Source organism: Sitophilus oryzae, unplaced genomic scaffold (assembly GCF_002938485.1).
Source record: "Sitophilus oryzae breed Bouriz unplaced genomic scaffold, Soryzae_2.0 scaffold_929_pilon_pilon, whole genome shotgun sequence".
In the NCBI taxonomy this organism is placed as follows: Eukaryota; Metazoa; Arthropoda; class Insecta; order Coleoptera; family Curculionidae; genus Sitophilus; species Sitophilus oryzae.
In genome coordinates, this window is record NW_022147560.1 from 194,328 (window position 1) to 216,245 (window position 21,918).

Consider the following 21,918-nt stretch of genomic DNA (forward strand, 5'->3'; position numbering starts at 1 on the left):
AGGTTATTAGGTTAACTGGTGAAAAAAAAACTACCTTTAAATAACCGGTTATTTTAGAGGAAAATACCGGTTATTCAAAAAACCGGTTACTTTTGCCCATCTCTAAACGGCAGTGTCATAGGGCAGTGTCAAGAGTCAAAGAAACCAAGAAGTATAGAAAAAGTCAACAAAAAGAAATTTTAATTTTGTTTTTGAATGTTTGAAAATAGTGAAAACATTTTAAAATTATAATTTATGTTTTTTCGTTTTTTGTGATTTAGTAAAATTTTGGGTATTACCAAATTTTGTTTTAATAAAATAAGTTAAGTCGATATTAGGATTGTTAGGGACAGTATATAATGGACATACATTACAACTATTGAAAACATTAGTACAAAATAAGGTATTTTGTAGAATAAAAATCGTATTAAACTAGAATTATGAGTTTCTCAAATCAATCTCTGTCTGTACAAAATGAGAGTAATACAGATACAACTGTTACTTCGGTAGTTGATGAGAGTTCTAGCCCTAGAGATCTAAGTATCCAATATCTATGTGGATACTGTAATGGCTTTTATGAACATGAAGCTCAATTTGAAAAGCACATACAATTGTGTATGATTATCAATGATAGCCATGGGTTAATTAATAAGAACCAATCCTTAAAAAAGCGTAAGCTCACTGAAACTGAAAGGCAACCTCTGTCCTCTGATATAAGTGTTGAGAATGAATACGAAATAACTAGTGAAATAATTAATGAGAATGAGATACTTATTACATTACATTCTAATAAGAACAAAAAACCATCCATATGTACCAGTTCAGGTAAGATACTTTTACTCATAAAGATAATTTAAACATATTGAAATAAAAGTACTAACAGATAATACTACATATTGTATTTGTTTCATTTAAGATGTGAGTATTTTGAGGACATTTTCAAAAATAGATAGTACACAATCAGTAGATGCAGAAAAGGAAAGTAGTGTTAGTGAGCCCCATAAATTGGTAAAAAAGTTAGATAACAAACAAGAAAAAATAAATAAAGTAAGAAATTGTATAAATGGTAAGTTTTTATTTTATTAATTATAAAGAAATTATCTAAAAATAACAAATAACAATAATTCCATTGAAATCTATTATTTTTTGAAATTTCATATGTTTTCGTATTTCAAAAATCTATATACAGGATGTCAAAAAATAGTGTATCTAACTTCGGTGGTTGACTCTACAGATAAAAATAAAACAAAAAGTGTGCAACTTTTAAAAACCTAATATTTTTGCATAGTTGCACAAAATAATGTAAGTTTACAAAATTGTTTAGATATTTAATGATTATTACCAAACGATACTACAAAAACACAAATATATACCCACCAATAGTTGCACCACCGACAAACTACCCTAGATCATATACAGGGTGTTTCAAAAAACATGTGCCATCTCTCGTGGGGAGATTCCTCGCGTAAAAATAAGATTTATTTTTCATATCAACATAGTTCCGATTCTGCTTTGTTTCGTAGCTACAGGGTGTTAAAGTCTATTTTTTCGATTTATTATAATTTTCGTCCAACTACTTTTAGCGTTTCGAATGAAATTTTGAGGGTAAAAGTTACTATAAATGCGACATATTTTAAAGTCAAAAAAATGTCGACATATTCACCAGGGACATGCATATGGGTTACCATTGGAATATTTTTCTAAAACAAGCATGCACGCCACTGACTTTTTTCTCTTATTAGCGAGAAGACACAGCAAAATAAAAACACTAATTCACCACAATACACCAAAACACTTTTACTTATACAGTGGACGCGCGTTTCGCTAACCATGTTAGCATCATCAGCAGATGATTAAAAACTGAGTTTTTATTATTAACTTGCTGATGGCGAGTTTTTATTATTATATATTATTAACTTAGTTTATAATCATCTGCTGATGATGCTAACATGGTTAGCGAAACGCGCGTCCAGTGTAAAAGTAAAAGTGTTTTGGTGTATTGTGGTGATTTAGTGTTTTTATTTTGCTACAATATTTGATCTAAATTTATCCTTTCATAGATATAAGCGAAAACACGGATACGTCAAAATTACCAAAATTATATGAAGTAATACCGAAAATCTTCAAAAAGAAACAGGAGCCCCAAGATGTGTACGATTTTTTTGACGAAGAAGAGGAAAAAATTAAGGAAAAAGAATTAAAAGAGAGAGAACAAGCTATAGAATTAAAAAAAAGAACTTGCTGGTAGGTATTATTTTTTTCTCTTACTACAAAGCGATTCAAAATGATTGAAATAGTTGCCTATTCTGATTTTGTTCATTTGATTGGCAATAAATTTAAGAATTTCAAATATTTGTCAACTTTTATTACATAATAAAAGGTAAAACAAACTAAAAATTGACATATGATATGTCATTCTATTCTGAGTGTTATTTTCTGTCTAATAAAGTAAATAAATACCGAAGGTGCAATTTAAAACCCAACTGAAAAGAATTGAATACGTCAATCAATCTTTGTTATTTCAATAATCTACAGTGTTGCCGGTTTTTTACGTTTGTAGGAAAATGTATGTAGAAAAATATAAACTATTTTAAAAACTTTCATGTATACTAATGAAATGACGATAATATATCTAAACTAAATATAATCTACTACAGCTGTAGTAAAATGAGTAACTGAGTAGTGAAAAATAAAGTTCCAACCCTAGATGCAACATTTTTCGTAAACGCTTAGTTGGTTGTGCAGTTTGAAATTTTGATGCAAAATCCGGCAATACCGCATAGAAGAAATGTGTCGACCCATTTTTAGCTCTTTTTAAAACATTTGATGTTCCATTAAGCTGTCTACATCACTGTCTTACACTTTAAAATCCAGACCGCATAGTTTCAATGACCAAATCGGTTTGTTTTGAAAAAAGATAGAAAAATATAATTATCTTACAAATATATGTATTTTAATATAAATTCTAACGGTTATAACGTGTATCAGAAGAATATAAATCTAAATATTATTGGCAAAAATATAAAACTTATAAAAAGCTATTCTCCAGTCTAAAGAAAAGATGGCGAATAAAAGTATTAAATACCAATAAATTATATTATTTATTTAATAGTTTTTTTCCAAAATTGAAAGCTAATATAACTAAATTCTTCTTGCCATCTGCACGTTGCTTGTTTTTTATGCACCTGCACGGAAACAAAGATAACAGCAGGGATGGGTATAGGTAGGTACAATGACCAGAAATACTATATAGGTGAGAACAGCGATACTTCACAAGCCAGAACCTCGGTTACAAAATCGCGGTATTTCTCTGGAACGGTCGCTATTGTAACGCGACTAATGTGGAGCCGGTATTCCCATCATAGGCCAGTAAGCGAGGATAAAAATAGGGTATTACCAGAGAAGAACAATCGTAGAGAAGCGACAAAACGAATCCCGCCTAAAAATTTGGAGTGGGAGGTCTGTCATCTCAGCGTGTTTTCGGAATACGGCCAGCGTTGCCATTGTTAATGATAAAGTCCTGAAATCTTACTATTTTTTATTTGTGTACATAATTAATCTTTTTGAATTACCTAATTATCTATATTTACCGTATGATCGAAAAAAACGGCGTCCAGTTGGCTTGGAAATGACGATCGATGACATTTCCCATATAATTTTACATATAAAATGACAGCGATCTTCATTTCATAGCCATTGTTGATGCCGTTTTTATTCGATCATATGGTATTACTTAAAGAAGGAACTAATTTTCAGAACCAAATATTATTAAAACTTAAAGTAGATGCAGGTTGTTAGCGTTTAATAAAAAATAATTAGAAAATTAAAACTCTGTATTAGAAAATTAAATAATATTTTATCGCAAATATAATATATTAGCGACGCTAATTTAAGTTATGTTATCTTCAAATATAATATGTTTTAGAAAATTAAATAATATTTTGTCGCAAATATAATATATTAGCGACGCTAATTTAAGTTGTGTTATCTTTAAATATAATATGTTTTTTTATGTAAAATATGATTTTTTAATATACAGGGTGAGATAAGTGCAAATATTTTCAGGGCCGGTAGATCTCGATAAATGAAGCATATTTTCTCTTTACCGTTTTTCAAATAAGTCCAGAATAACCGAGATTCTTTGAAAATAAAAAAAATTGCTTACATTTTCAGAACCGCTGAATCTTTTCTGGGTTTTCTTTTGTAAATTTAATCTACCACCTATGTTCTTATATTATAGAGATATTATGTTTTTTAATCATCTTAGTTTTAATCATCTGCTGATGCACTGCAGAAGTAAAGTGTTTTGGGGTATTTTGGTAAATTAGTGTTTTATTTTGCTGTTGTAACACTCCGGTTCCAACCCTCAACTCTAATTATTATGTTATTTACTTTTTGGTTTGTTTTAACTCTTGTGATAACAGCTGATAAATATTCGAAATTTTCTTAAAATTGTTTTATTTATAATTTTGATTAAAAAACACTTTCAAATATTAATTTCGAAACAAACAATATTATCAGATACGATTTGAAAATGTCCCTCTAAAAGGAATAGGTTATGAAAACGCGATAAATCCACAAACCGCGGAAACCTGTGTTAAATCTTAAAAGATAGTTACTATTCAATATGATTCCTAAATATTTATAATATACTTTTTATTGAACGCATGTTTTTTCAGTGTATAGCTTTTTTCATTTCTTTTGCCTTCATTGAATTTCTCTCAGTGTATCTATAAACCGGCGATCTCTCAAGTACGCCAATTTGAAGGTCACAAAACTTCGTCCCCCTCATTTCAATAGTGCCGACTAGTAGTGGGAACTATCGAATGAATACTATCGAAACATTCGATAGTTGCAATTTATTCGAATAATTCGATAGTTAGTAAGAAAACATTCGTTGAAAACTATTCGAATAAAAATTATCGAATAGATCCGTCATCTGCCTTGAAATATTGTATTCTAGTAATTCGGCAGCAAAAACCATTCATTTATAAAATTCATTCATTTATGAAATTCATTTATTCGTCAGGATCGATTATAATAAAATATTAACTGAATTTTAGTTGTCGCCCGGCGACGTAGGTTTCTTTCCGAGAAACCCGACAGGCGGTCGGTGGCAATGCTATGAAAGAAGCCGGCATCTTTGATTTTTTGCGGAGTCAGATAAAAATAAGGACACATTATTTTTTTTATTGAGGTGCTAGTATTTACACAGAAAATACATTATGAAAGGCGCTGTTGCCATATTTTGGTATTAGTTGATATTAGCAAAGAATATTAATTGTTTGGCTTTAGTTAGTTAGGGTTAGTATGTCTATATATTCTGCATTTTTTTTATTAATATTCTGTTGTTACACTGCAATAATACTTGTTATTTTGGATGTAGGAAAATGATTTTTAATGTTTTTTAGCAAAGACTGGTTTAATAAATAATAATAACAGTAATAATTTGTTATACCTATTAACAACAAAATTTAAAATCATTTAATATAAATATTTTTTTTTAAGTAGTAACAAAATATAAACAACAAATTAGATGTCAAAATTATTTATATTAGATCCTATTTAAAAATAATATAGTCTCTAAATTTTTTGTGTGGCAACGTTGGTTTATTAAATAATAATAATTACAGAACTAATTTGTTATATTAACAACAAATTTTAAAATCATGAAATATAAACATTTATTAATTTTCTAAGCATGCAGTGTAATGGAAGGAAAATGTAAATAGAAAATTAGAAATCAAAATTATTTATATTAGGTGCTTTATATTACTATTTAAAAATTATATTTACTTTTACTGGCATTTACTTTAAAAAATAAATGAAATATTTCTTCGCAAAAAACTACATGTAAGAGAATTAGCATAAACAAAATACAAACATCGTTAACTTTTTTAAATTGGCACGTTTCATTTTAATTTTCTCACCCCATAGTTTGAGTTTGATAACCCCCCATTTACTTAATCACATTACTTAAATATGATTATTAAGTTCAACTAATTCATATTATTAAAACATCTAAAATACAAATATGTATTTTTAAAATTCATTGTAAGTTCATCTCATCTCTCTTAAAAATTGCTACTTCTCAAAATTTCCCATTAAAAAATAGACCATATAAAATTAAATAATTGAACGATCGGACTACGGAAAGCCACACAAATTTTCGGAAAAATTTTGACCACCTGCACATGCACACAATCGTCAATAAATAAAATTAAAAAATAACTACTATTTTAGTATTTTAACTATTTTAATAAACGCAAAAATAGCACAGTATTTATACGGCGAAGTTATAAAAATTTGGAAGAACTAATAATGCACTGAAGCCCCGTTCTCAGAACTGCGACACGACGCAGTTCTGAGAACGGGGCTTAACGCATACAAAAATCAAACGAATACTAAATTTCATTTATCAAAAGCATTCGATAGTCGTGGCTCAACGATAACCATTTAGTCGCACGGCGAGGTTGTCACATATGCTTTAGTATACAAATGAATGAATGATTTTATTCGAATAAAACCATTCGATAGTTGAAATCATTCATTCATTAACCATTCGATAGTCTAATTCATTCGATAGTTCCCATCGCTAGACTGCCGACGGTTTTTGTCGCTTCTCTACGATTGTTCTTCTCTGGTATTACCTCCGAATTCTTGACACTCGCACCAATGGACGTGAAATTTTAACAGTGAATAGAAATAAAAGTTATATAGTAGCGGTGTGTCCTATCACCCTGGGGGTGAGTGCCACCCCTTCTCGGGGGTGAAAAATAAATCACCCATTTTAATTGCAAAAATCAATAGAGATGAATTCTAAGCAAAAATGTTCTATAACATTTTTTTCAGAAAATTAATATTTTCCGAGTTATTTAGGATTGAAAATGTTGATTTTTCATCTAAAAACTGCAATATTTCTGCCATTTTTGATAAATAACTCGAAAACCTTGCGTTTTATCGCAAAACTCATATAAATCAAGCATATTCATGAAGCTTTTGGAATAACAAATCGACTCATTTTTTGTTGATTACGGTAGGTGGAATAATAGCGGAGTTATCACTCTGTAAAGGTGATTTTTTATTTTTCGAAAAATAAATTGCGAACTTTTACCGTAAAATAATGGCGAAAAAACACATTTTTCGAAGAAAATAAATATGACCTTTTTTAAAATGCTTGAAAAGACCTTTTAAATACTTTTTTAAAAAGTCTTTTCAAGTTTGTAGCTCAAAAACTCGCGTAGTTATGATTAAAATAAAATTTAGCAATTTTTTTTTCGGATTTTCCTTTCGGAACGCCTCATTTTTTCGGAAAAAAATTAACAACAAAATCTGTGACTAAAATCATAAAAATAAAAACTATCTATTTTTAGGAAATTGAACGAGCTACAAATTAACCTCTATGGTTGAACAGTCTTGAACTCTTCATTTTTACGAGATTTTTGTGTTTTAAGGGCTCAAAGAAGGTGGTCCTTACACGCAAGTCAAACTAAAAAAACGTAATATCTACGAAACAGAGAAATCTACAGAAAAATTGAAAGATGGCAAAAATATTGCAAATAAAAACACCTTTAATTTTACTTTATTGCATTTTTTTCGTATCTTGCTTAGTTTTTGAGAAATGTAAAAAAAAATTAAAAATAAAATATAAAAATTTTTCATTATTTTCAACTTTTTTACAAATTTAGGCATTCTAAACCGCTCGAACTTGCAGAACCCATTGTTAGTACATAATTATAGCCAACTGTACATGTATTACGCTTAGTTTTTATTTTTATGATTTTAGTCATAGATTTTGTTGTTATTTTTTTTCCGAAATAATGAGGTGACCATTTTATTTTTATCAAAACTCCGCGGGCTTTTGAGCTACAAACTTTTTTTAAATAAGCATTTAAAAGGTCTTTTCAAGCATTATAAAAACGGTTATATTCATTTTCTTTGAAAAATATGTTCTTTCGCCATTTTTTTACGGTAAAAGGTTGCAATTTAGTTTTCGAAACATAAGAAACCGCCTTTACAGAGTGATAACTCGGCTATTATTACATCTACGGCAATCAACAAAAAATAAATCGTTTAGCTATTCCAAAAGCTTCATTTTTGGTTTATACGAGTTTTGCAATAAAACGCAAGGTTTTCGAGTTATTTATAAAAAATGGCAGAAAAATATGCCGTTTTTAGATGAAAAATCAACATTTTCAATCCTAAATAACTAGGAAATTATTAATTTTCTGAAAAAATGTTATAGAACATTTTTTGTTTAGAATTCATCCCAGTATTGATTTTTGCAATTAAAATTGGTGATTTATTTTTCACCCCCCGAAAAAGGGCGGCATTCACCCCCAGGGTGAAAAAACACATCGCTACTATGTAACTTTTGTTTCTTATATATACAGGGTTGGAAAAAATCATGATTTTTTTAAAAAAATCAAAAAAATCAGATTTTTTTATCACCTATACAGAAATTTTAAAATAAATCCTTGTGTTTAGCGGTCTAATGGATTCACACGAAATTAGTTCAAAAATCGGTCCAACAATTAAATTGATGAATAGATATTTTTATATAGTGTTGCGGACCCGTGTGGACTCGACCTAACCTAACTATATGTCCCGCCCTCAGATGACCTTAACATCGCATTAAAGAATAGACACCGCAATGATTCATTCGTTCGAGAAGAATCGAGTCCCACTGGAATGGACTAGTACATACGAGAACATTCGAAAACCTTCTCTACGTACCTAACGATCTATGGACTATTCTAGAGTTCTTTACCTGTCGGTATAAAAGCCGGCGGCTGTGGCCTACAGGGGGCAGTTATAAATATACCAGTGCAGTTGACGCGCTAAAATTCAAAATAAATTCTTAGTTATAAATCGTTTGTAAATAGTTCTATAAGTCTTTTATCGTTATTGTTTTTGTTAATTAGTGTTAAATAATAGTGTTTAAATAAATTGTGACTTTCTATCCACACGGAACCGACGAAAAACGAAACAATTGGTGTCAAGTGTGGCGTGTGTGATAGACTAGAAAAATAAAAAGACTAACGATGGCTCCAAAAAAATTGAAAGACCTGAAAGTGTTGGAATTAAAATGCATACTGAAAGAGAGGGAATGCGAGACAGATGGAAAGAAAAGCATTTTGCAAGCCAGACTGAGAGACGTTTTGATTGAGGAAGGTGAGGATCCTGACACATTTTGCTTTGAGTTGGAAGGTGACCTTGACTCATGCCTACAAAAATTAGAAGACAGTTTGAATGACAAAATTACAGAAAATTCCCGGGAATTGCAAGACAATTTAAACGGCAATTTGAATAGTAAAATAATTAACTTAGAAGACAGTTTGAAAGATAAGATTATGGAAAATTCCCAGGATTTAATTAATATTTTAGAAGATAAGATCGCAGAAAATTCTAAAGACATACAGGCCAGCTTTAATAATAAAATACTTAATTTAGAAGAATAGATAACAGAAAATTCCAGGGAATTAGAAGAAAAGATAACAGATACACAAGACAAAATAACAGAGATTGAGGAAGATGTAAATAGAAAAATCGAAATTTTAAGAGAAGAAATAGCGAAGTCAAATTCACCAAAATGTCAAGAAACATCGGAGGGGCCGAAACTAGTCGAAAATAAGTATATCTCAAAGTCAGTTATTAAGCCTCCACAGTTTGACGGAAAGACCGCTTGGGCCAATTATTTTTGCCAGTTTGAGGCCGTTGCGAGAGCGAACGGATGGACAATCGCTGAAAAGGCTACCGCTTTGACTGTCGCACTGCGAGGAGATGCGACTGATATTCTGCAGACATTGTCACCATCGGAACAGGGAGATTATCAGCAATTGGTACGACATTTAGAAATGAGGTACGGCCAAGCTCATTTGGAACATGTCATTCCCAGCTAAAAAATCGCATTCAAAAGTCAAATGAGTCTCTGCAGGAGTTTGAAGCCGACGTAGCCCGCCTCGTTCGCCTTGCGTACCCTGCTACGCCAGAGAATGTTATGGAGCGGTTGGCAGTACAGGCATTCTCCGACGACTTACGTGACAACGAGACAAGACAAGCACTTCTCCTAGCCCACCCAACGCACTTGGTGGATGCTTTAGCACGTGCCCTAGAATTTGAGGCCGCGAAACAAAGTTCTCGGTCTTTAGGAAGAGTACGGGCCATCGACGAATGTTCTGACGAATCCGTGGAAGGGATTATTCGGAAGATAATGGACCAGTACATGGGCAAGAAGGGACCGATTCGTTGCTGGAACTGCGGACAGGTGGGACACGTGCGAAGCCGTTGTAAGGAGAAGAACGAAGAACCGGCTTCGTCGAGGTCGGAAAACTACTAAGGGTCGAAATGAAGGGGGCACACGTCGACCTGTACCCAACATGCCCCAACGAAAACTGTTCAAGTCGCCTCGCTACAACACAAATTCAACAGCATTTTTGTGGATGGTTTTGTTGATGCAGAGTTCCGGACCATGCTGTTGGATACAGGTGCGACGAAAACTATCATCAGACCGGACATTCTTAAAACATCGAAGAAGGTTAAAACAACACAATGGCGACTACGTACTGCTACGGGGGGCTCCGCTGCTGTCCATGGAGAAGTAAACCTTAATTTTGTTATTGGGAGCACCAGTTTTGAACATCCAGTGTTAGTAGCAGGTATCGAAGATGAACTTATTCTCGGAATGGACATCATGACCACTAAAGGTTTTGAACTAAACTTCAAACAGGGAATTTTGAAAATAAATGAAGAAGAAGTGGTTCTACATCGAAAATGTGAGGAGACGCTTCGCGTGGTGGTAGCAGAAGATGTTTCGATCCCTGAGCGACAAAAATGTAATTAAAATAAATGCATAATACTATAAACTAAGATACGCCTTTATTGGGCAATGGCCCAGCTATGTCGAAATACCGGTACCCGATAGATCGCCGAAGTTAAGCGACGTTAGACAATGCGAGTGGATGGATGGGTGACCGTCTAGACACTCTATCGTGCTATTATTCTGTGGCCAGAGTGTAAAATCTATTGACACACTGTTCATTTACTCCAGTTTGTGACCGGGTGAGATCGGATATATCGTGATTAAGAGTCGATTTAGACATTCACAAAATCGGTAGGCCACTGACAGCGATATGGTCGCGGACCGCGGTTCGGATTCCATAGAAACAAAGTAGGCCTCGTCTTGATTAACTTTAGAACCGAAAAGGAGACGTTAACTGAACAGACGTTAACCGAACAGCAGTACCCTTTTAGGGTACTGCTTTTCGGTCTCCTCAGTCATTCGAAGCGTGGAAGCCTCCAAAGTTTCGACTTCAAAAATTCCGGACAAAATGGTGAAGGAGTTAGTAAACGTTAAAGGATTATCTCCCGAAAATAGAAGAAAATTGAGAAACCTGATAATCAAGTATCAAGATGTGTTTGATACCGGAGATGCACGACCAATCAAACAAAATCCGAGAAGACTTCCGCTCGCCAAACGTGAAGAAGCTGATAAAATCCTTCGAGAAATGAAAGAAGAGGGTGTCATCGAACCATCTAACAACCCGTGGACATCGCCGGTAGTACTAGTAAAGAAGAAAGACGGTACCACCAGGTTCTGTGTTGATTATCGGCAGCTCAATAATGTTACCAAGAAGGATAGTTATCCCCTGCCGAGGATAGACGATACTCTAGACACGCTGGCGGGGTCAACGATATTCTCTACGTTAGATCTGAAGAGTGGATATTGGCAAGTCGACATGGCGCCGAAAGACAGAGAGAAGACAGCGTTCTCGGTGGGCTCCGGACTGTGGCAATTTACCGTCATGCCTTTTGGATTGTGCAACGCGCCAGCTACCTTCGAAAGACTAATGGAGTCTGTGTTAAAGGGACTATCCTGGACTACCTGTTTAGTGTACCTGGATGACATCATAGTGGTTGGGAAATCCTTTGACGATCATCTGAAGAATTTGGAAGAAGTTTTCAAGCGACTAGGGGCTCTCTGGTTTGAAACTTAGCCCCAAAAAATGTCATCTGTGTCAAGAAAAGGTACACTACTTGGGACATGTAGTCTCCTCCGAAGGAGTTGCGGTAGATCCACAGAAGACCAAGACAGTGGAAGAGTGGCCAATACCTAAAGATAAACATGAACTACGAAGCTTTTTGGGACTATGCACATACTATCGCCGCTATGTACAGGGTTTCGCCACCATCGCAAAACCATTGACCAGACTTACCGAAGGCGAGATGCGTTTCTCTTGGGACTCAGATTCTGACGAGGCATTCCGAAAATTGAAGAAGGCCCTGACTAGTGCGCCCATACTTAGCTACCCTCTTGGCAACGGAAACTTTATATTGGATACCGACGCTAGCAATGTTGGTTAGGCGCTGTTCTGTCTCAGATCCAGGATGGTCAAGAAAAAGTCATTGGTTATTTTAGTAAGACCTTGTCAAAACCGGAAAGGAACTACTGTGTAACCAGACGAGAATTACTAGCAGTAGTTAAAGCAGTGGAACACTTCTACAAGTATCTCTATGGAAGAAAGTTCTTGTTAAGAACAGACCATGCTGCTTTGAAATGGCTGTTGCAATTTAAGAATCCTGAAGGGCAGGTAGCTAGATGGATTGAACGATTACAAGAATTTGACTTCGACACAGAACATCGAGCTGGGGCAATCCATCGGAATGCCGACGCACTTTCCAGAAGACCTTGCGCTAAGGACTGTAAGCATTGTTCCCGAGCTGAAGAGAAAGAAGTGAAACTCCTAAGAACAACTGTGGTTAATGATAGTTGGCAACCCGAAGATCTTGCAAATGACCAAACCAGTGACCCAGAATTAGGTTTAGTAATTAACTGGAAAAACACAGGCCAAAGACCAACGTGGGAAGAAGTTTGCAGATATTCGCCGAACGTAAAGTCGTACTGGGCCCAGTGGAATTCCTTGGTAATAGATAACGGACTACTTCGCCGTGTGATCGAGAGACCGGAGGGACAAGAAGAGAGAAGACAGATCGTCATTCCAAAGAAGAGGGTCCCAGAAGTCTTGGAGGAAGTTCACAATGGAACCAGCGGAGACATCTTGGTGTTACCAAGACACTTGGCAAGCTGCGTGAACGGTTCTACTGGGTGAACTGCAAAGAAGATGTGAGGGCCTGGTGTAAGAAATGTGACATTTGCGCAGCCATTAATGGGCCACAAAAGCGTGGTAAAGCCCCTATGCGCCAGTACAATGTTGGTAGTCCCTTCGAACGAATAGCGATCGACGTGGCTGGTCCTTTCCCGGAGACGAACGATGGCAACAAATACATTGTGGTAGTAATGGATTACTTCAGCAAATGGGTCGAGGCCTACGCGTTGCCAAATCAAGAAGCGTCCACGATTGCTGATGCCCTTGTTAAAGAATGGATCTGCAGGTTTGGTGTTCCCATGGAGCTTCATTCAGATCAGGGAAGAAACTTTGAGTCCAATCTGTTCCAAGGCGTCTGTGAAGTCCTGAACATCCGCAAGACCAGGACGACTGCTCTACATCCACAATCCGATGGGATGGTTGAACGCATGAACAGAACTATCAACCGTTATCTGGCCAAAGTAGTCTCTGACCACCAAAGAGACTGGGACAAATTTCTTCACCTGTTCCTGTTGGCCTACCGTTCATCCGTCCAAGAATCTACAGGGCAAACTCCAGCCAGCATCGTTATGGGACGGGAAGTGCGCCTACCCTGTGATCTGAAATTTGGTTGCCGACCGGGAGAAGAAGTCGCCGGAGAAGATTATGTCCACACACTACGTCAAAGGATGGACGACATTCATCAGAGAGTCCGCCTAAATATTCAAAGTGCTAGTGACCGAATGAAGGAACACTACGACATTCAAGCTGAGCATGGAGGATACCAACCAGGGAAGTTGGTGTGGCTATATAACCCGCAGAGACGTCGTGGGTTATCTCCGAAGCTACAATCCTCGTGGGAAGGGCCATACGAAGTCATGGATAGAATTAATGACGTCGTATACCGTATCAGAAAATTGCCAAAAGGAAAACCGAGGGTAGTCCATTTCAACCGTTTGAGCCCCTACCAAGGCGAAATAGAAGATCGTGCTGGGACCGTGAGAACCTGCAGCTTTGATCCCCCTGATTCGGAGATGTCCTTTGACGATTTCATGGCCCGATACAACAGCAGTGAGAAGGCTCGCTATGGTGTAACCAAAGAAGATCAACGAGACCTCTTTTCCGTGCCTCCTGATTATTCGCTCGCTCATTGTGTGGCTCGAGATTTGCGGATGTCCAGAGGAATCGCTGCGACGTTCAATGAGAAGTTTGGGCGTGTCGGAGAACTACGCCGACAGGATCCAGAGGTTGGAAGCGTCTTGAGGCTAACCGACAATGCACATGGTCAAGCAAGGCACATCTTCTACCTGGTCACCAAGGAATGGTCCCCGAGTAAGCCGACTTATCTCAATCTATGGAAGACCCTGATTGAACTGAGAGAAGCCCTGCTAAACAACAACATTGCACGATTAGCCATTCCGAAGCTGGCGTGTGGACTCGATGGTTTGAGTTGGCGTACAATCCGGAACATGATTGAAGTCTTGTTCAGATTTACGGGAATCGAGATCCTCGTTTGCTGCTACAACCCAAAGCTGAGATCGGGAGAGAAAACTGTAGATTGCTATTTCTACCAGACTTCGCAATGTTCCAGGGGTCAGCTTTGCAAATACCTTCATTCACCGTATACATCTCGGGACGGGCATGTGCCTAAGAAGGGGGCAGTGTTGCGGACCCGTGTGGACTCGACCTAACCTAACTATATGTCCCGCCCTCAGATGACCTTAACATCGCATTAAAGAATAGACACCGTAATGATTCATTCGTTCGAGAAGAATCGAGTCCCACTGGAATGGATTAGTACATACGAGAACATTCGAAAACCTTCTCTACGCACCTAACGATCTATGGATTCTAGAGTTCTTTACCTGTCGGTATAAAAGCCGGCGGCTGTGGCCTACAGGGGGCAGTTATAAATATACCAGTGCAGTTGACGCGCTAAAATTCAAAATAAATTCTTAGTTATAAATCGTTTGTAAATAGTTCTATAAGTCTTTTATCGTTATTGTTTTTGTTAATTAGTGTTAAATAAATAGTGTTTAAATAAATTGTGACTTTCTATCCACACGGAACCGACGAAAAACGTAACAATAGTTTTATAACATTTACAATTATTTTTCGATTTATTATCTGCTACATCTGTTATAGAAAATGTTTATAGTTTTCTAGGACACATTTTTATAACTTTTACAGTTATTTTTTGTTTATATATATATATATATATATATATATATATATATATATATATATATATATATATATATATATATATATATATATATATATATATATATATATATATATATATATATATATATATATATATCTATTCACTGTTAAATGTTATTCACTGTTATATATATTCATTATTCACTGTTATATATATATATATATATATATATATATATATATATATATATATATATATATATATATATATATACATATATATTCAAACAGGTGTCTTGGGGATGCAGTCTAATAAGAAGGCCGTTAGTTCAAGGAAAAACCCTTTATTGTTTAGTTAGTTTAGTTTCCTTGAACTAACGGCCTTCTTATTAGACTGCATCCCCAAGACACCTGTTTGAATATTTTTCTCAACTAGTCAGTCGCGTAGACTACCCATCTCTTTATACATATATATATATATATATATATATATATATATATATATATATATATATATATATATATATATATATATATATATATATATATATATATATATATATATATATATATATATATATATATATATATATATATATATATATATATATATATATATATATATATATATATATACATATATCTCTATTCACTGTTAATTTCACGTCAATCGGTGCAGGTGTTCAGAATTCGGACCCTAAGCCCTCGCTTACTGGCCTATCACTACTAGGTATATTCTATGATATAAAAGGGCAGTTCTGGGTAAAAAATGGATTTGTTTTGATTTTTTTTTGGTAATACTCGTGATCTACGATCATGTACAAATTTTTATGAAAAAAGGAGGATTTCCAGTTTTTCCAATGATTACCGTTGTTTTTCCATCTGTACCAATAACTAATCCTCTAACAGTTTTGTCAACTATTTCAATCATTGATCTGTCCGTATTTATATTCATATAAATGCCTTTTAGCTATTGCAAAGAAGTATTTCCTGATCCTATAGATGTTCTTCGTCACAAAAGGGAATTACATCAATTCCCTAAAACGTTTTTATCAAAAGAGGAATTAGCTCCTTATATGGAGTACGAAAATATATCTGAATGCCCTATATGTTTTAAAACTATGCAAAGAATTGAGTGTAAGTCTATCTATTTGAAACATTTATTAACCCATTCCAAAGATTACAACAATGAATGCAAAATTTGTGGGAAAACATTTAGAAGGATGGATCATTGCCAAACACATGAAAAGAAGCATATTGTAAAATTAGACTGACTATTATTTCTATTTTGTAAAATGACTTATTTAAACAGCCTATTAAATGTATGTGGTTTGATTATAATCTAATAATAAAATTAGCCCAAAAATTGTTAAAATTCAATATTTGATTTTTTTTTTGTTATAGAAACTAACATACCTAACAATATTTTAATTGTAGTATTGTAAAAATATTTTTGTATTAAATGACAATGTATTGTTGTAATCATAATTAGTCATTGTGTGCCAAACATACTATTACCACAGATTATAAACTTATCGTCAAAAGCATTGTTTTTCGTGGTTCCAATTTTCGGAGTCGCGCACTAGTTTGGTTACTAGTTTGCGCACATAGCACGCCCACTTATGGCCTCTAAAATTGTGCACAGCGCCTGACCGGCCCAGCTAGTATGCTGTTTAAACGCGAGTTTATTTTTGCGCACAGGAAATTTTACTCGTTTGCTCATCGTCATAAAAACACAATTTTTGTACCACGAATTAGGGACAAGATTTATATCTGTATATATAGTATACCTAATCTGTGCTATTAGCACAGAGATTGAGCCTTTCCTTATTTCTCAAGAGTTGTTTTGGTTTGATTTCCTTGACTGACAGAGGAGCATAACTAATCTAGAGAAATCTGTAGAATTTGGGCAGACAACATTCAAGAAATTATAGAAAAAACCAGGGTTGGAAAAAATCATGAATTTTTTAAAAAAATCAAAAAAATCAGATTTATTTGATTTAAATCAGATTTTTTTTTATTTAAATCAGATCAGTCAAACAATATTTAAATCGGATTTCCAAATGACTAGGACTTGTTTCCAATTAAAGTCCTATCCTAAATGGCTAAATCTTTATAACTCTCCCTGATACCGATAACATTACAATTCTACGGCGCGTGTCATTTTTCCACATCGGTCACCAATATATTCCGCAAAACAAGTCGCTCGCTTCAGATCAAAAGGATTTTTTTCAAACATCTCAAAGATATTAACTTTTTGTCATTTTAACGCCTAGGCATAAAAGTAAAGCACTGTTACGCCCAAAGACATTATAAAAAAATCTTACTAAATCTATGGTTATGCCTAAGCACAAAAGTACAAAAGTATATTATTAAACTGATATTAAGTGACAAATTCAACGAGTGTACAAATAGTTGCTCGATTACTGTTCATATGATTTGCAATGTTTGAAATTGATTAAAAAATTATTTGTAATGTTTTAAAAGAAATAGTATCTTCTCTTCGGAGTAAAATTGTACTTTTTGTGCTCCCTTTAACGTCGGAATAGCTTTATGATGGTCCTTCAAAGGTACAGCATCGTCAAAAAAAGTATAATTTTTACTCCTAATAAAACAATACACTGTTGTTAGGAAATAGTCTTAAGCAAAATTCGGAAGTAGTTAATTAAGACGTAATTTACCTGATTAACTACGTGTAGTTTTTCTTCAAAAACTACGTCTTTTCCCGTTCATTAACTACATGAAAACTACGTTAATAAACTATGTATTGATATTATGAATAATTTGCCTTTGTATGAGGTGTAATAGAGATAATATTATGTAAATATTATATTTAAAGCCATATTTCTTCTGTTTTTTGTTAAATACATTATGTGTTTTTAAAGCTTCAACTTATTATAACCTCACCTCAAAGCTTTGATATTTGAAAGTTACATTGTAGCATTTTTTATTTCCTTTAATAAAATTGAATTTAAAAATCTATTTTTATTTAAATTTCTTAGTATTGGCGCCATCTATTTGCTAGATGCCAAAGATACCAAACTTCATTTCTTACAGTTTACTTGTCTTGTTTATTAGCGCCATCTATTCGCTATATGCCAAACTTCCTTAATTGCATTTCACTTGTCCCGATATTTAATTTTTATTAGCGCATCTATTCGCTAGATGTCAAACTTCATTTATGACAGTTGGGTTCTGAAACAGAACTGAGAAGAAGGTCTTTTTTCTTTTTTTCTGGGAATTTGGATCTGAAGGAGACGCGTGTTTCGGCGTCCGACAAATTTTCCAGTGAAAAGCACTCTGCATCCACTTTTCGATTTCATTTGCATGGGTATCCGATTTGGAGATTTGAAAACCTTGTAAAGTATGCAATCCAGAGTATAGATCGTATTTGTTTGCTTTCTTCTTGGAATGATCACCGTAAGTTTATCCACCATTTTATATAGCCCTATCTAACTAAATTCTATTTCAGTTATTTCCGTTTTTTATTTCGTTTATTTGAGTATTTAATTACTGGTTTGGATCGGCATATGGTTTGAATATATTTATGTAAAGCTGACTTTCAGACCGTAAGTTGTTTTTTTTATTGAGTATCTGTCCTGAGAACTATTTTTTATTTATAGAGTAACTACCACATAGTACTCAGTAACTACCACATGGTACACAGTAACTACCACATGGTACTCAGTAATTACCACATGGTATGCAGTAATAACGCAGTAATTATTGTATGTTTCACCCACTTTTATTTTGTATGGACCTATGCAGACCTTAAGACAGTGTTCCTGACATTACAATCGTTTCTTTTGGCTGATATCGAAGACTTCTCCTGCCATAGTCATCTGCATCCACTTCTGTTAGTCTGGAGAATACCTAACTACCTGTTTACATCATAAGAAACTATGTACAGATAAGTCTTAAGTTTGATACACAAGGTACGCTTTTATTTTATAATTTTTGAGGCAACAGATTTAATAACCTGGTAAATTATCACTATTTATCCCACATATTGTAGTCAAAATTATTTTTAATTTAACGTTATAAGTTATAATTTGATTCGTACAGTACACTCATACTTAGCTATGATATTTTATATGAAAATTATTAACACGTATTCATTTTAAAGGTTTTTGTACACTACATGTTTCGAAACATCATCGTATTGAGACATACATAAATTTCACCTGTTTTTATTAAGTAGCTTACTTAGTTCAAAGAATACAGTTACTAAATTCAAATCTATTTAAAAATTGGCATCACTGTGACTAATTGATGATACTTGTGTTCGTTTTCAATAAATGTTTAATGTAGGATAGTTATTTCTGACTTTTATTCCTGATAAACATTATAGACCCTTAATGTTGTTGATTACTTTATTTTAGCTATGTTATGATATCGTATTTTTCTTTTTGGTTTCTTACTTTACCACTCTCATAAACAAAGTAAGTGGCGCCCTTTCACTCTCTTTGACCATACCTATTTGAATTCTTAACATCGATATTAAAATCTCTGCAGCCTATATATTATCATTTTTTTATTTTAATATTTAACAACATTAGAAAGTCACTATGAGTCAGAAGCCTTACCTACGAACCCAGCTTTCCTCTAACCCTGAGCAACGGATTCTTTTTTCATTCTATTTGGATAACGACAGAAAAGTCGTCACACATAGAAGAATAAAGTATATGACGCCCTGTAACGTGGGGCTCAGCTTAATTTGATTGGCTCATGTTCTATTTAATTGGATCAACTTAGTTTATTTTGTTTGACTTTTATTGGTAAACTTAATTTAGTAAAATAATTTCTATTGGGCTCAGATAAATTTTCTTTAAGGCAAAGACTATAGTTTTGAAATTTTGTTTTCATTATTTCTGTAATTTAATTTCTATAATTTCAGTACAACAGCAATTTTTGTTTTTTATGTTATAGAGGGTGTTTGTTTATCGGTTTAAAACTCAGAGATAAATAACTTGATACTTCTGACTACATAGTTTATTGAAATTTTGATCTTGATATAAATATACAGGTAAGGTTATATTTTGAATATACAGAGTGGACATAATTTTAGTATACAGGGTAGCGTTGTTAGTACTTCGTAAAATTTTGGAATTTGTTTTGAATATTTGAGTCTTTTTAGGTTTTGACATTGAACATAATTTCTTTCTGATAGATTGCGTCGAGTCATAACAGCTTTTTGTTAAAATTAGTAAATTTTTCTGAATTATTTAGTCTTTAATATCTTAATAATAACAACTGAATTACAATGGAGAAAGAATCTTTTAAAGTTAATCATTTACGACAAGTAGAATTAGATTATGAACTTCTTATTAGGGGTATTAAGACATCTAAAAATGTTGAGAGTAAACGTAAAATTTTGTCAGGTCTTTTAAGTAGAGAAATTAATAACCCTTTTTGTTTAGTTAATATGGAAAATTATCCTCTTTCTTTTGATCAAGAAATTTTCGAAATTAAAGCAACTTTAGATTCAATTTCTTTGTCAATTTCTGAATTCGAGGGTGGAGTAAATGATTCAATGTTTAAAGTTATAAAATCTCGTTTTGTACATTTGGCTGGTAGAATTAGAAGAATAATTTTAGATGAAAATCGTGCTGATGCAGAGACTATTCAAACTGATGTTTATACTAGTTGTTATCAACTTGAAGCTGACTTATTTTCAAAAATTTCTGACACAAATGAAATTTTAATGTTAGTTCTGTCCCTTCTGGACCGGTTATTAATGTACCGCCTCCTATTGTGACTTATGTTGCTAAACCTTGTCCAGTGTCAGACTGGCCTATTAAATTTAATGGTGATCCTCAAGATTTATTTTCATTTTTAGAAACTGTTACTGAGCTTTCTGAATCACGTAAAGTTAGTGAACAAGATTTATTTTCTCCGCAGTAGAACTTTTTACCGGGAATGCTTTTATTTGGTACAGAAGTATTAAACAACATGTTACAGATTGGAAATCTCTTGTAGAAAGATTAAAGAAAGACTTTTTGCCACCAGATAATGATGACAATATTTGGTCGCAAATTAAATCTTATAAACAACGAAAAAATGAAAGTATTTTAATTTTTATAGCAACTTTAGAGAATCTTTTTAGTAGATTAAGTAAATGCCCTAGTGAGGTTAATAAGATTAAAATTATTAGACAAAATTTACTTCCTGAATACATTACTCAGTTAGCTTTAGTTGATGTTTTATCTGTGTCTGAACTCTCTAATTTGTGTAGAAAATTAGAAAATGCTAAACATCAGAATGAAAAACGATCTAGAAGTTTAAATGTTTCTCAATTGAATACCACTCCTGATTCTAGCTCGTCTGATTCTCATCGAGTACAGTTTTGTAAAAAGTCTAAGAATGTCAATGCTCAAAACAAAAATAAAAATACTACTGTTCGGTCTGCTAGTTATTCTGTAGCGTCGTCGTCTTCTGACCCTGATATGGTAAATACTTCTTCGAGTATGCCCAGATCTGTAGAAAATTCAGGTAAGGAAGCAACCTCGCGTTTAGTTTGTTGGAATTGTTCTGGTCCAAATCATACATTTCATGATTGTCGACAGAAACGTAAGGTTTTTTGTTTTAAATGTGGTAATTTAGGTGTTAAGTCACCGGCGTGTCCCAAATGTTCAAAAAACTAATTGGACGAACTCGTGTTTCTGGTCGTGCAGTTCAAAAATTCAAA

At 33.7% G+C, this 21,918-nt stretch overlaps 1 protein-coding gene across 1 annotated transcript; it reads left to right on the top strand.

Moving 5' to 3' along the window:
* The first annotated feature begins 105 nt into the window (after positions 1-105).
* On the top strand, positions 106-16,605 carry LOC115890829 (zinc finger protein 200-like). Its single transcript, XM_030911178.1, has 4 exons — positions 106-804; positions 896-1,045; positions 2,040-2,223; positions 16,201-16,605. Exons 1-4 carry the CDS (start codon positions 420-422, stop codon positions 16,502-16,504), a joined length of 1,023 nt encoding a protein of 340 aa, XP_030767038.1. The 5' UTR covers positions 106-419; the 3' UTR covers positions 16,505-16,605.
* The last annotated feature ends 5,313 nt before the right edge of the window (positions 16,606-21,918 follow it).